General features: G+C 34.0%; 1 protein-coding gene across 1 annotated transcript; it reads right to left on the bottom strand.

Annotated features, from left to right (window-relative positions):
• Window positions 1–609: 609 nt before the first annotated feature.
• On the bottom strand, window positions 610–16,840 carry LOC121427311 (ATP-binding cassette sub-family F member 3-like). Its single transcript, XM_041623650.1, is given in 10 exon segments — window positions 610–945; window positions 2,345–2,432; window positions 3,649–3,781; window positions 6,680–6,860; window positions 10,335–10,467; window positions 11,103–11,147; window positions 12,164–12,240; window positions 16,137–16,174; window positions 16,177–16,336; window positions 16,832–16,840. Coding segments are annotated over 10 exon segments (1,017 nt in total). The 3' UTR covers window positions 610–792.
• Window positions 16,841–16,946: the final 106 nt, after the last annotated feature.

Genomic DNA, 16,946 nt, shown 5'->3' with positions numbered 1-16,946 from the left:
TAGACAGTGTAAGTACACAGTCAATGGAAAATTCGTCCCGACCAATTGCCAATTTAAAGGTCAAGTCCACCTCAGAAAAATGTTGATTTGAATCAATAGAGAAAAATCAGACAAGCACAATGCTGAAAATTTCATCAAAATCGGATGTAAAATAAGAAAGTTATGACATTTCAAATCTTCGCTTACCGTATTTTTAACAAAATAGTTATATGAACGAGCCAGTTACATCCAAATGAGATAGTCGATGATGTCACTCACTCACTATTTCTTTTGTTTTTTATTGTTTGAATTATACAATATTTCAATTTTTACGAATTTGACGATTAGGACCTCCTTGCCTGAAGCACAAAATGTTAAAATAATGGAATTCCACGTGTTCAGGGAGAAATGAAACTTCATCTCACATGACAATGACGAGAAAACAAAAATATTTCAGATTTCATATAATAAAATACAAAAGAAATAGTGAGTGAGTGATGTCCTCAGTTCCTCATTTGCATACCGACCAAGATGTGCATATAACAGTTTTGTGAAATGAAGCGAAATGCCACAACTTTCTTATTTTACATCCGATTTTGATGAAATTTTCAGTGTTATGCTTGTTGAATTTTTCTCTTTTTATTCAAATCAAGTTTTTGTTGGGGTGGACTTGTCCTTCAAAAACAGCAATAACTTTCTTATTCCTTGTTCAATTTGACAAAAGATAAAACAATGTTAATGGCTCATAACGATTGTTTCCATTGAAGAGTTGACTACACTGTTTGAAGTTCTTGTCTTCATCCAATCCCAGGTTTATCTCTGCTGCTCAAATTCCTTTTCAACCATTTTCTTGTATTCATCCAGTCCTCCTTCCATTGCTCTGACACTTCCTTCACCACATACCCATAATTCCTTGCAAACTACTCGGATTAAGCTCTCGTCATGAGAAACAAGAATGACTCCACCCTGTATGAGAGGGAATAAACATTCAGTTTTATTATGAATTATATGCAAGACAACCTGCCAAACATGTGCAATATGAAATTGTTTACGAATCATAGAAATTAATTAAAAATGTAAATCAGCTGTACAAACCATGGAAAGAGCAAAAAAGACTTGCCAGTATTCACATACATGTAGCATCTAAAAAACAGATGGATTATTGACTGCTCTCAGTTAAAATAAATGTCTTCACAATAGCCTGATCAGGGGTCAGTTTCATAAAACTTCTAATAGCAAACTTGCGATAGCAGTTAAAAGCTACTGAAATCATTTGATTTGATTAGCTTATAGAAAACTTATCATAAAAATAGTGCATTCTTTGCGATCATTTTGTCACAATATATGTTGCACACAATCCCAACTGTTGTAAGCAGTCACACCACCAATGGTGAAAGGAGATTTAGCTGATTAGTTAATCTGATGCCACACAATATCACATAGGAAATTTCATCAGTTTGAAAAATGTTGACGGGGTGGGTTTGATTCGACCCCCAAAGTTAAAAAAAAACCAAACCAAATGAACAAATAATGTAGAACTCTGACTCCTCTTTGCACAGGGCAATTAGCAAAAAAAAAGGAGAGAAATAAAATCAGTTAGTAAGATGTATTTATGCATTTGCAGTGAGGGCATTTAAGAATGAAGATGAGAATATAAGAATCATGACTGAATCATACCTTGAATGAAAGCTTCAACTGTTTAATTACCTTGAATGAAGATAGTGCTTTACCCAAAGCTTCAACTGTTTAATTACCTTGAATGAAGATAGTGCTTTACCCAAAGCTTCAACTGTTTAATTACCTTGAATGAAGATAGTGTTTTACCCAAAGCTTCAACTGTTTAATTACGTTGAATGAAGATAGTGTTTTACCCAAAGCTTCAACTGTTCAATTACCTTGAATGAAGATATTGCTTTACCCAAAGCTTAAACTGTTTAATTACCTTGAATGAAGATAGTGTTTTACCCAAAGCTTCAACTGTTTAATTACGTTGAATGAAGATAGTGTTTTACCCAAAGCTTCAACTGTTCAATTACCTTGAATGAAGATATTGCTTTACCCAAAGCTTCAACTGTTTAATTACCTTGAATGAAGATAGTGCTTTACCCAAAGCTTCAACTGTTTAATTACCTTGAATGAAGATAGTGTTTTACCCAAAGCTTCAACTGTTTAATTACGTTGAATGAAGATAGTGTTTTACCCAAAGCTTCAACTGTTCAATTACCTTGAATGAAGATATTGCTTTACCCAAAGCTTCAACTGTTTAATTACCTTGAATGAAGATATTGCTTTACCCAAAGCTTCAACTGTTTAATTACCTTGAATGAAGATATTGCTTTACCCAAAGCTTCAACTGTTTTATTACCTTAAATGAAGATAGTGCTTTACCCAAAGCCTCTACTGTCTCAATATCCAGATGATTTGTTGGTTCATCAAGAATGAAGAAGTTAGGACTGAAATTCAAATTAAATAAAACTTAGGTCATTCATCCATTCACTATCAACTACTTATACATGTACATTTATGCATACATCTCAAATTCATAAATATTTTTGCATGCCAAAATGACTAAAATTCTGTTTTGGTTCAGTATATTTCTGATGTGAAAGTTTGTATAAGAAATCAACTAAAATTACTAGATATTCATCACTACTTTTGTAGAAAAAAAATTGTGAGAAATGGCAATCTGGGAATTTCTATAATACACACAACATATGGTGCAGTCTGTGACATCACAAAATAAAAAGTTTACAAATTCATAAGTCTGTTATTCTTTGACAGATATTATCAAAATGTCTTTAATATTCTTTTAATATTTTTGTGCTTTTATCAAAACCAACTTAAAACCAGTGTGAACTTCCCCTTTACATCTGATATTTTACAAGTGAAACGCCTCTGATAGTCTCGCCTGCATTACCCCTCTCAACATACATGTAGTAGCCATGCTGACTTGTAAAACCACTATGATGAATAACCCTAAATACTTAGTTCATTGATCCTTAATAACCTTGACCTTGATCATGTGACCTGAAACTTGTGCAAAATGATGAGTGATACTTGTTGCCCTTGTGTCCACATTCCATGTCATAGGTCCAAAAACTTCCTAAATTACGATATTGATCCTAAATGGCCATTTGGAATGATACTGTGATACTTGATTACCGTTACATGTCCAAGTTTCATGAAACAGATTATAATGCCATTCCAAAACTGTAACATTAAGATTTGAATGCTGACAATGCTGTCACTGCCACCCCCACCGTCAGTTGAAAAGCAGTGCCTATAGTCTCACTTTGCTACAAGGTAAGACTATAATCACATAATTCCCAGTTGCATGTAGTAAATCACACATCACAGCATTGGTCAGATTCACTCTCAGAAGTTGTGTGATGACATGTATGCATCAACAAGATTATGTGTTAAATATCATGTTTACATCAATATATTGGAAGGACTTTTAGTCACATGTAAATCTTTGTGAAACACCCCATGTTTATATTCAGGCCAGAGTCTATACTGCATTGCATATATTGGAAACGTTCCAGCTTTCACTCATGGGTATAGATTGATGGGGGAGGGGTCATAATAGATCATTCCAATGGACCATAGGTTCAATGATCAATTCTATGACAGTGATGCAAATTCTTTAATTAAAAATAAACCACTTACTTTCCAGCACACATTAGAGCAAATACAACTCTACTCTTCTGACCACCAGATAGACTGGACACTGGTCTGGTAGCAAGGTCACCCGTCACTCCAAATGATCCTAACTGCTGTCTGTATTGTTCTATCTGTTTTCCTATCATGGAAGGGCACAAAGAAAGAGAAATAATCCAACTAATCTATTAATCTGAAGCATTCTCTGTAGAATGCCCAAGGAGCTCATCATTGCCCTGGCTTTAACCTGACCCTGACTCATTGGCCAATACACTTTTACACAGAAATTACTTTAAGAGAGAGGTTTAGATTAGGTCGAGCATTGTGGTCCAGTGGATTAGTCTTCTGGATTTGAAACAGAGGGTCATGGGTTCAAATCCCAGCCATGGCGTTATTTCTTTCCAAAAAAATTGATGAAAAATGTGCAGCTGTACTGAACCCAGGTGAGGTAAATGGATATCGGGCAGGAATTTATTCCTTGAAATGCCATCGCAAAGACTGCAGGGCTAAAGCCAGGGTAATAATACTGATTGGAAGAGCATAGGGATATATCATTATTATTATTACATAACAGATATAATGACAACCCTTGATTTCAACATATTAATTTTGCTAATCATCAACCTAAATGGTATTCAAATAGTCCCACTTTCTAAGCTTCTTTGTGTTCCAGAGAAGGTGAAAATTTCAAATTCATCTGGCCAGATACCATTCCTGCTGTTTAATATACACTAGAACCCTTTATAATATCACAAAACTCAAATTCTGTAATTAAACTGTTATTAGTAATAATTATAGAGGTAAAACATCCCCAATTGCAGCTAAGATATATAATGCAATGCTTCTTAATTGTTTGATTCCACACACTGATTCAAAGGAAAAGTCCACCTCAACAAAAAGTTTAATAAAAAAACACTGAAAATTTCATGAAAATCGGATGTAAAATAAGAAAGTTATGACATTTTGAAGTTTCGCTAAATTTCAAAAAACAGAAATATGCACATCCTGGTCGGTATGCAAATGAGGAGACTGATGACATCATCCACTCACTATTTCTTTTGTATATGATATTTTGAAATTTTCTCTGTATCGTCAACTGAAACAAAGATTAATTCCCCCTGAACATGTGGAATTAGCATGTTTTAATACTATATGGTTCAATCAAGTTGGTCCTTATTGCCAAATCTGTAAAAAAAAAAAGAAATATTGTTTAATTCAAACAATAAAAAAACAAAAGAAATAGTGAGTGAGAGACATCGATTGTCTAATTTGTATGTCCCTGAGTTGTGCATATAACTGTTCTGTGAAAATAAGCGAAACTTTAAAATGTCATAACTTTCTTCTTTTACATCAGATTTTGATGAAATTTTCAGCGTTATGCTAGTTTGATTTTGCTCTATTTAATCAAATCACTATTTTCTAGGGTGGACTTGACCTTTGAGAAACAATCAAAATGGCTTCACAAAAGAAGATCCATTCCCTCCAATATTCTCTCAATAAGGCAAATCACTAAAGAACTACAAGTATCTACGGAACAAGGTACTATCATCTTCCTTGATTTTTCAGATGCATTTGATAGCATAAAGCATTAAAATATGAATAAAATTCGATCACATTATGGTATCCCAAAAAAGATAATACAAGAAATTGGTGTATTATACAGATCCACTTTCCTTAGTTCAAAGTGTAGATGGACATACTTAACAGTTTGTGACAACTTCTAGAATTCTTCAGGGTGATACTTTGGCACCCAATCTATTTGTAACCATAGTAGTTTACATCTCAAGATATTCTTTGGATTTTGTAAGAACAAAAGGAATTGACTTTTAAAAGGTACATTTATTACTGCTAAACATCAACTGTTAAGGCCCTTTTCAGATTCCGTTTTGGAGCCAGAGATTTGCCATTGTCATCTTGCAGTCATGGCAACACGTTTATAGATGCATCTTTTATTTTGCGCCATTTCCATATTCAGCGCACTGATTTCTTGAAAGGTGAATTTCACAATCTGTATGCCGTTGAACAGACATGTTTTTCACTTTTATAAATGGGTTTTGCTCCTTTTTTGTCACACCATGGGCACTATTACCAATTGTGATTGTGTTCCATTTTATTTCATTCAAACCTATGTCTCCAAGTAGGGATCAATTTGACTGATTTAGATTATGCTGATGATTGAACTTAATATTGTCTAGAAACCAATATGCATAAATGTAATGAACAAATTAAGACCTTTGAACAAACTCGCATATATAATGAGCTGTGACCTTTGACCTGCGGACTTCTAATTCGAAATTAACCCCGAATTTTTGTGTCATCTACCTACACACCAACATTTTTTAAAATCCATTAAATATTTTTGAAGTTTTTGCTCAGAAACCAACTCGCATGTTTGATGAGCTTTGACCTGCGGACTCAAAATTCAAACTTAGCCTGTATTTTGGTGTCAACTGCCTACACACCAAAATTTTTTAAAATCTGTTAAAAATATTTTGAGTTATTGCGTGGAAACCAAGTGGGGGGGGGATGGACGGACAACGCATAAAAAGAATCGAACAAGCATCACACTGAAAATGTCACTAAAATCATGAGTAAAATAAAGACATTCTAAATTTTGCGTAATACAATGATACGAGGATGAGAGATTCAAGGATGTTACTATTTCTTCCTTTTCATTTTTTTGAAGATCTGACAATTAAGAAACTCTTCAACAAATAACAATAATAATATATAACAAAGGTAATTCTTCATTTCATAGAGAAATGAGCATATTCTACATGTATATTTCATATAAGTAAATGAAAGAAATACAGAAGTGAGTGGGTGATGTAATCTGCTCTCTCATTTGCATACAAAACAGGATAAACACAGAACTGTTTTGTGTAATTAGATCAATCATAAGAAAGTCTCATTTTTCATTTGATTTTGGCGAAACTTTCAGTGTTGAGCTTGTGGACCTATCTCTCTTTATTCAAATAAACATTTTGTTGTGGTGGACTTATATATATTATATATAGTAATTTAAAAAATTCAGATATACCTGGGAACCTAGATGCCATGACCTCTATAGCATTCTTATCAAAATTCATAGTATCTATATGATGCTGACTGAAGTAGCCTATCCTTAGGTTTCTATGACAGTGTCTGATACCAGTTACAGGATTGAATTCACCTAATAAGATCTTCAGAAGAGTTGTCTTCCCTGAACCATTCTCACCAACCTAAACAACAAAGAGGGGAAAAAATGAGAATCTTTGCAAATTTGCATGGTGGTGAGAAGTTACTAATAATTGACCATGTGGCTAATCTTGAAAGGAAGTGGAAAAGAATGTGTGTGATAAGATAATGCAGGCGAGACAAAAATGAATATGTAAAAATTTACATGCTTGATTGGGTAAGTAAAGTTTTGATCATCAAATGTCTAAAAATATCAAACCCCAAAACTAATAAAATCATTGTCACTCCCATATGCATACCTGATCCAAATATGAAGTTGATCAGTCAAAAGGGTTTTAGCTATGGTAAACAGAGCATTTTAACCCTTATTCAACAGGAGGGGGTCAATTTGGCTCCCCCCTCCACAAATTCTGCTGCTATGCCGCCGCGCATTTTTTTATTATGCGCCGCTCACTGACTTTCTACATTTAAGTCTTGCACATCTTTTGAGACCAAATTTGCAATGCCCCGGTACGCGGTTCCAAAATTACGCAATAGTTTGTAAGTGCATGTCGGTCCCAATATTGCTCCAGAACGTGATTACATGTACAAGGTCAATTTGTTTTTCAACCAAAAATCATAAATGTATGATTATTTTTACTTCTGTTGGTTTAGATGGATTTATTTTGTTATTTATGATCTCAAAAGTGTCCCCAACAAAGTTTATAAAAAAACAACAAAGGTTTGAAAAACAAAGAAATACATCTCCCACTGAACTATAGTGGAACATTATGAACAACCCCATGCACTTCTGACTGTATCCACTCTATGTCTTCCTCTTTATGAGCTCTCGCAGTAGTGACATGTTCCAATACAAGGCGAGGGGACGGGGGGAAGGAGGGTAGATTGATAAATCAGACTATATTGTAAATGAGAAAGTCAAGTAAGTATTTTCATGATTTATTTCAATAATCATGATGTATCCATCAACTTTATGCTAGAGCAGCATGGATAAAAATCACCAGGAGGCATGTCAAAACAAAGGAAATAACTAAACTCTCGGTAGATGTACATGTGGAAGCCACTGCCTTCAAGGTTTCAGGACGCAAACCTCTCCTCACGAGCCGGAACATCCTTTAAGTAGACGGATGTAAAGGAATTGGCAGAACACCAGAGAGTAGCACTTGAAGAGTCATCAAGGGGGACACCTTTAAAAAGTGCCCCCAAAAAATCATGGGAAGCTGCAGAAAAAAGGATGTGGCAACATGATAAAGAGTTGTTCCACTTTGGAAACATTCGTCTTGTCAAGATACCACTTGTGCACCCGGACCTGACACCACACATTGTACTCTAGAACAGAGGAAAAATTCAAGAGAAGTCATAAAGAGGGCCAACAGAGCCGGAAAAGATGTGTGAATCTTGGCCATCAAAGAAGGTTCCCAATTCAGGTGGACTCAACGCCTCCCCCATCTGGGGGGGGGGGGTAATGCACAAAGCATGTAACAAGCTTTGCCTCTGGCCAAGAGCGATTGTGATCAAGAAGAATTGCAAAGCAATGCACTTGACAAAGGCTTAAACAGTGAATTAGTTGAGGCATCAAGGACCTCAGGGAGACCCCAATAATGCGCAAGCTTCTTACTTGGAGGACGTTGAGAAGAATGACCTCAACAATCTAGAAGTAGATTGGAGTTCGAACAAGTCATCGGTAAAACCAGCAACAGAGGCGATAGCTGAACAGAAATCTACGATGATCGGCAAGCACCTGCCTCCTGTTGAGAGGCAGGTGCCTGTGTTCGCGGACGCGAAAAGGAGCGGCATGCAGAGGTTTGCACTTGTCCACAAAACTCTATGGGCCCACAGGCACGGCTGGTGGCAGAACCACACCACAAAAAGGTGGGGAAGCTTGGCCTCTGATAGGCTGAAGCGCTATGGAGAATACAAGGAATCCTAGCACTAAGTTGCCAAACCAGAAAAGAGAACCTAGCTTGAGGCTGAGGCAACCAAGTCTTCCGACAACAAGCCATAGGTATCGTTCCGTGGTAGTAAGTGCTGACGGGATAAAAATAACACCAGAGTGGTGTGAAAGCCATTGGAAGTGTACCTTCACAGGAGGCTTAGTTTTGGCTGTGATTAAAAGTCACCTATGGTGACATATAAGATGGACAGAAAGAAATAAAATGTCTCCATCACACACCTATGATGGCATATAAGATGGACAGACAGAAATAAAATGTCCCCATCACACACCTATGGTGGCATATAAGATGGACAGAAAGAAATAGAATGTCTCCATCACACAGATATGATGGATATAAGATGGACAGACAGAAATAGAATGTCTCTATCACACACATATGGTGGCATAAGAGATGGACAGACAGAAATAGAATGTCTCGATCACACACCTATGGTGGCATATAAGATGGACAGACAGAAATAGAATGTCTTCATCACACACCTATGGTGGCATATATGATGGACAGACAGAAATAGAATGTCTCCATCACACACATATGGTGGCATATAAGATGGACAGACAGAAATAGAATGTCTCGATCACACACCTATGGTGGCATATAAGATGGACAGACAGAAATAGAATGTCTCCATCACACACATATGGTGGCATAAGAGATGGACAGACAGAAATAGAATGTCTCGATCACACACATATGGTGGCATATAAGATGGACAGACAGAAATAGAATGTCTCCATCACACACATATGGTGGCATAAGAGATGGACAGACAGAAATAGAATGTCTCGATCACACACCTATGGTGGCATATAAGATGGACAGACAGAAATAGAATGTCTTCATCACACACCTATGGTGGCATATATGATGGACAGACAGAAATAGAATGTCTCCATCACACACCTATGGTGGCATATAAGATGGACAGACAGAAATAGAATGTCTCGATCACACACCTATGGTGGGATATAAGATGGACAGACAGAAATAGAATGTCTCCATCACACAGATATGGTGGCATATAAGATGGACAGACAGAAATAGAATGTCTCTATCACACACATATGGTGGCATATGAGTTCACCACTTTCAGTGGTTCATGGTTCAGTCATCCATAATAATGTGTCTGATGATACATATCATATATATCAAAGGCACAGGTAGAATCTTTCCAATTTCCTAAGGTGAAAATTTGCAGATTTACATTACATTTTAAAATAAACATTTCTTTTTCATTTCCCATGTTCCATTCATTTTCCTGGTACCAAAGAAATGAAGTTGACTTCCAGGACCCATCTTACAGTGAGTAAGATGGGTCCCGGAAATCAACTTCATTTCATTGATCAATAAAAATTATGCAACCCAGCACAAACATTGAGAAATCATACATAATACAAAGATACATGTATACATGTATTAATGTCTTGACTGATAAATAGGCTCCTCTTATTTCCAAAGGGACATTCCTCAATGAAGAATTATAACATTATACATTTCTATAATATAGATTGATGAGATTAATCATAACTCTTTGACAGACAGGGTCTAAGACAAACTCACGATACATATTCTTGACTCCATGTTAGCTGAGAGGTCTACAGAGCCAAAGATGGGTACGTCAGGACCATAGCTGAAACTGACTTCATCTAACTGAAGGATAGGTGGGGATAGTTTATGTAACTCTGCTGGAAACCTTTCAGAAGTAAAAATAAAAGGTACATTTAAATAACTCAATGGGTGAGAAGTAATGAACAAAACATTTAAAAATAATACAAGAGAAATAAAACTAAAAAGAACTATAGAAATTAAAAGATAAAAATGTAAATATCATTCTTGGAATCTTTCAATATCAGGTCATCAAGAACTAAATACTTCTTATGATGAAATCATTTTATGTAAGTATCAGCAATTTATACTGTAGGTATAGCTGTGCCTGTATCAACCACAAATTGATGGTAAGCATGTGGGTTAAGTTATCACATTTACAAAGACTTCAAAAGGGTGAGATGAAAACATTTCATCCCACACTAAAACTCTAAACATTTTTTGCGGCACTCGTGCGGTCTCGGAGGGCGGGGGGGGGGGGGGGGCTGTGAGACGGGTCCAAATAACCAAGCTATATTATATTATATAACCCAGGTTGCAAGCATAATAGCGCAATTCAATATGAAAATGGAAAGTACTCAGTAATAGTATTACGATAGTACTTTTTGAATAGTTGGCAGCTTTGCAATGCTACACTGAATCAGACCATTAACTTCGTTAGAATTAAATTTAGCCCGCAACATCAAATTACACAATTTAAGAATTTTGACTCTTGCCACTTACCTTAGTATAACTTCACTTTCCTTCTCCACTGGAATTAGTTTAGGCCTGACAAAAAAGAAAAGAAAAATAATGCTGCTGGTGATGATATGAAAAAGGAATAAAGCAAAATACATCATCAAACCATTCACAATACAATTTTTTCAATATACAAAAGTCAAGGTTATGTTTATCAACTGTTATCATTAATATTCACTAATACAAACTGGCAAGGATAATTGTCATTTCCTAAAGATGCACTTATCTAAATATGTCTACAGTTTTGATCAATTTTGCTGTTTTTTTTAAGGAAATTCCTTTCCATCAAACACCAGCCACCCACAAACCATCAAAATATTACAATTTCTTTTTTATTTTATGACTATTACCACCCCAAAACCATCAATATATTACAATCTCTTTTTTATTTTATGAGTATTACCACCCCAAAACCATCAAAATATTACAATCTCTTTTTATTAAATAGTATTACCACCCAAAACCATCAAAATATTACAATTTCTTTTTTTACTGTATGAGTATTACCACCCCAAAACCATCAAAGTATTACAATATCTTTTTTACTGTATGAGTATTACCATCCCAACACCATCAAAATATTACAATTTCTTTTTTATTTTATGAGTATTTTACCACCCCAAAACCATCAAAATATTACAATCTCTTTTTTATTTTAAGAGTATTACCACCCCAAAACCATCAAAATATTACAATTTCTTTTTTTTATTTTATGAGTATTACCACCCCAAAACCATCAAAATATTACAATCTCTTTTTATTTTAATAGTATTACCACCCCAAAACCATCAAAATATTACATTTTCTTTTTTACTTTATGAGTATTACCACCCCAAAACCATCAAAGTATTACATATCTTTTTTACTGTATGAGTATTACCACCCCAAAACCATCAAAATATTACAATCCTTTTTTTTACTTTATGAGTATTACCACACCAAAACCATCAAAATATTACAATCTCTTTTTTACTTTATGAGTATGATAATCTAGATCTTCACATCCAAACAAGCATAAAATATATAGAAAGAATTTATGTACTTACAGTTTTTCCAATTGTTTAATTTTGCTCTGTACAAGGGCAGCTCGGTTAGCATTGTACCTGAATCTATCAATGAAAGTCTGATACAAATAAAAACATATTACTAAATGTAGTAAAACCCATTTACAATGTTTTTTCATTACAATGTTCTGCCTGTTTCATAAAAGTTTAGTTTCAACCATAGACATCTCATGTCATAATGTAGGTTATATCAATCTCCTGAGCAGCAATCCCTGAAATTAAACTCATTATAAGGTCTATAATACATCACCTATTAATCACGTCAGAGTTTCCTTGATAATTCATATACTTATTTCTTTCAAATACCATTCTTGTCACATTATCTTAAAAAAACATTTGCATGTGAATTCCATGACATGGAAATCACATGCAAAGTGAAACTTTTCTAGATCATCAGGATATAATGACATAATCCAGGCCCATTTTTTAAAATACTATCATTGATCATGTCATAGTAACCGATCATCAGAAATCATTCATATTAACATAACTTCAAGTTGAGGGTCATCAGATCATATCATGCAAAGGTCATAAGAGCATAACTTGCACCTATCAAAATTTAAAAAAGCTCAAAATAACCTAATAAACAAATCAGAGTATGTTTTTTGGTCATTTTAAGCATTAAAAATTATATATAGATTTGTAATAACAAATCTATATATAATTACATAAATATCTCTTTCTATAAATATATATCTTTATCTGGCATTTGTCAAAATAAGTCCTTTTATATCATATAATATGTTCTCTTGTTTATAATTCCTCAGATATGTTGACTCCTACACGTGTATACATTTATAATAAATCTCTGTATATATATATATATATGACAATTGTAGTAATATAATTACATAAAATTAATATCTCTTTCTATAAATATATATCTTTATCTGGCAATTGTCAAAATAAGTCTTTTTATATCATATAATATGTTCTCTTGTTTATACAGTGTAAAATAATTAATAATTATAAGTAACCGTGAAGCATGTTTAGATTATTTAGAGGCCATCATATTGTATTATTATATTATTGTATTGTATTTGTACTTTGTTTATATATTTATAGTCCTGAAGAAGATCATGCATTGATCGAAAGCTTGATTAATTGGAGAAGCAAGGAGCAACGACCACTTCGTAGTCATTTTTTCCTCTATATATATATATATATATATATATATATATATAAATATTTTTAATATCACCTTAATTGAAAACAAAACAAAGGGAAGATACAAATGAAAATAAGTCCAGGTTACTCGTTTTTTTAGGATGAAGTACAGGACTAATAAAAGAATTACAGATACACAATATATAACATATGGTCGCATGTCATAAGGTGGTCCAATTTCGCGAACAGGGTAAAAATGGTCAAAAATTGTATTTTTTTATATGTTATAGCTATAACCATTCTCTAAATAATGAAAAAGTTTTAAGTCTCGACTACCTTTATTTCTCCTTAAAATGACTAATTAACAGCTAATTATTACATAGACATCAATGTAAATGTGAATTTTGAAATGTGTTTTTCTCAAATTAGACCTGCTGCACATAAAATGGTGTCAAAAGTTAATGCAACATTGGATCACCCCAGTAAATTGCAGTTATAATCTTGAAACATCAATAATTAAATCTGTACAAAAAATCGAATAATTTATTATTGTATGCATATTAATTATACTAATTAATTAACAGTATTTAATTTCACATTTTTGCCCCCAAAATACCTGTCACTGTATTTATATGCTTGGCAAAACAACAACATCATGGGTAGAAATGTTTGTTGCAATGATACACAACATTTGTGCTAAAAATTGAGATTACAAATTAGATAAGTAACCAATCTCTCCGATTTAATAATTGATTAGGTTGAAGATCAGAGCTGACATACACATGTATTCAATTGCTGCATATTTTTAAAATTGTCAAATTTTTATGACATTTAGTTGTTCCCTGCTTTAAAACACCCAGAAATATGAGGATAACAGTCATATTACATATTATAGTAAGTTGTTAATTAGGTTTAATTAATATTTTATCATTTACCGCATCCACCGGCTCCACCACCCCTGTTACTTCAAACTTAATGTGCTATAGTTTTTGTTCCTGATATTGTATTGATCTAATTCATAGTAATATATTTAGCCTATAGTTCTAGCTTCAAAATGAGATTACTCAATAAATTTGGTCAAGATGCTGTGATGTAGCAACAATTTATCCATGGCACCGCATGGAAAATTGTTCATACGCCACCCTTTTTGCATACCCAACTTATGAAATGTGACCATATCACAATCGAATTTACATAAAACAATTATACACTGGTGAACGGAGAAAAGAAAATTGAAATAGATCAAGCACACACCCTTACAACTGAAGTGGAGAGAGGACAGATCCACTCATTCAAAATGGTTTGAGATAAACAAGTAGAGCACCTCTGACAGTCTTGCCTGCATGACACGATTCAATATACCATTCATATAATGATACATTACTATGCTCATTGACAATAAATGACATTTGACCTTGATCATGCGACCTACAACTTGTCAGTGATATTTGATTACCCCTACATCCACATTTTATAAACTTTATCTATAAACTTTGAAAGTTATGACAGCAATCTAATAATTACCTCCAAAATGGCCAAAGTTCAATGACCTATGACTTTGGTCATGTGACCTAAAATTTGCACAGGGTGTTCAGTGATACTTGAATACTCATGTTTAAGATTCATGAATCAGATCCATAAACTGTCAAAGTCGTGATGGTAATTCAACAGATACCCCCAATATGGCCCAAGTTCATTGACCTTTGACCTTGGTCATGTGACCTGAAATTCGCACATGATGTTCAGTGATACTTGGTTACTCTTATGTCCAAGTTTCATGAATCAGATCCATAAACTTTTAAACTTATGATGGTAATTCAACAAATACCCCCAACATAGTCAAAGTTTGTTGACCCTAAGTGACCTTTGACCACGGTCATGTGACCTGAAATTCCCACATGATGTTCAGTGATACTTGATTACTCTTATGTCCAAGTTTCATGAATCAGATCCATAAACTTTTAAAGTTATGATGACAATTCCTCAAAAATCCCAACATGGCCAAAGTTTGAAACTAATGCAGGATCTTCAGTGATATACTAATACCCTTTTGTCTAATTTTTATGAAATAGGTCCAAATACTTTCAAAGTTATGACATTTCAAAAACTTAACCTTGGTTAAGATTTCGATATTGAATCCCCCAACATGAACCAACATAAAAGTTAATTGACCCTAAATGACCTTTGACCTTGGTCATGTGACCTGAAACTCAGGCAGGAGGATGTTCAGTAATACTTGATTACCCTTATGTCTAAGTTTAAGAACAAGAACCATATACTTTCTAAGTTAGGATGACATTTCAAAAACTTAACCTTGGTTAAGATTTCAATGTTGACGACGACGCCGCCGTCGACGCCGTTAGTGTGCTATGCAGGCGAGACAAAAATCAGTTGGCTTCCTGAGATCCATGCTAGCATCATACACACCAAATCATATGAGCCTAGGTTAAGCTAAACTGAAGTTATTGCGTTTACAAGGACTACAGAATGGTAAGATGAAAACATGTCACTGTGACCTTGACCTTTTGACCTCAAAATCAATAGGCTTCCTGGGATCCATGCTAGTATCCCATCTAAGACGGGTGTAGAAAAGGCAAAGACTACAGCTGCAGACTCCACTAGAAGCAGACCTCGACACCCATATAGGGATGATTTTGCTAAAAAATAGGAAAGAAATAGTTTTTCCCACAGGATTGTACAGCAAAGTTATCAAGAAAATAGGAAAAACATATTGAAGTTAGAGCACAGAATTGTAAAAAAGTCATATTCTTTCCTCCAAAATTATAATGGTTGAGATATAAGCTACTGTAAACACTGTATAAACAATGAAGTTATATTGATTACTTACCTGTACATGGGCTCTGAATTGCATCTGAGCTTCATATCCCTCTGCTGATTTTTGTGTTTTTCTGTCTTAGTCTTAAAGAACTGATCATAGTTTCCCTTATATGCATCTAACCTCTTTGAATGCTGATGTATCATATCTGTGGCTACCTCATTTAAGAACTTCTTGTCATGAGAGACTATGAGCAATGTTGTAGGCCAGTCCTTAGTAAGTGGAATAAAATCAATAAAATGATTTATAACTCTTGTTTTTACATGAATTGAGATAATTGAATACTAAAGTGGCGATTAACGTCTTTATTATAACATTCATTTGAAAAAAAAATAAAAAATCACATTCTCAATATTCCATATCAAAATGGAACAATTTAATTTTAAAAAAACACTTAAAGAGTATCTATACCTATTGATTTGTTTAAAAAATTGATGTTACAAAATAGGACATAAGTTCAGTTTGATTGGTTTGGTTTCATTTATTTTGTTTCCATCAAAGAGATATTGTCAAAGTAAAGATGAATTCTACTTATTTTTTCACCAAAACAGTTTTCCACTATATGCATACCAAAGTGACCTGCAAGTGAGAGAGTCAATGATATCAGTCAATCCCTATTTCTTTCACAATCTGTTGTATTAATTGCAGAATAATTTCTCTCTTTTTTTTACAGAATTGACAAATAAGGACAATCTTTGTTGAATTACAATTACCATTAAAATTGCAATTTTCAACACATTCAAGGAGGAATGGTCTCTTTAACAACCTAAGGACTCTCAAAATGTGAAAAGAAAAATTCAGAAGTTACAAAATGCAGCTGTT

Source organism: Lytechinus variegatus, chromosome 14 (genome assembly GCF_018143015.1).
Source record: "Lytechinus variegatus isolate NC3 chromosome 14, Lvar_3.0, whole genome shotgun sequence".
Classification (NCBI taxonomy): Eukaryota; Metazoa; Echinodermata; class Echinoidea; order Temnopleuroida; family Toxopneustidae; genus Lytechinus; species Lytechinus variegatus.
This window is presented reverse-complemented; position numbering and strand designations above follow the sequence as displayed.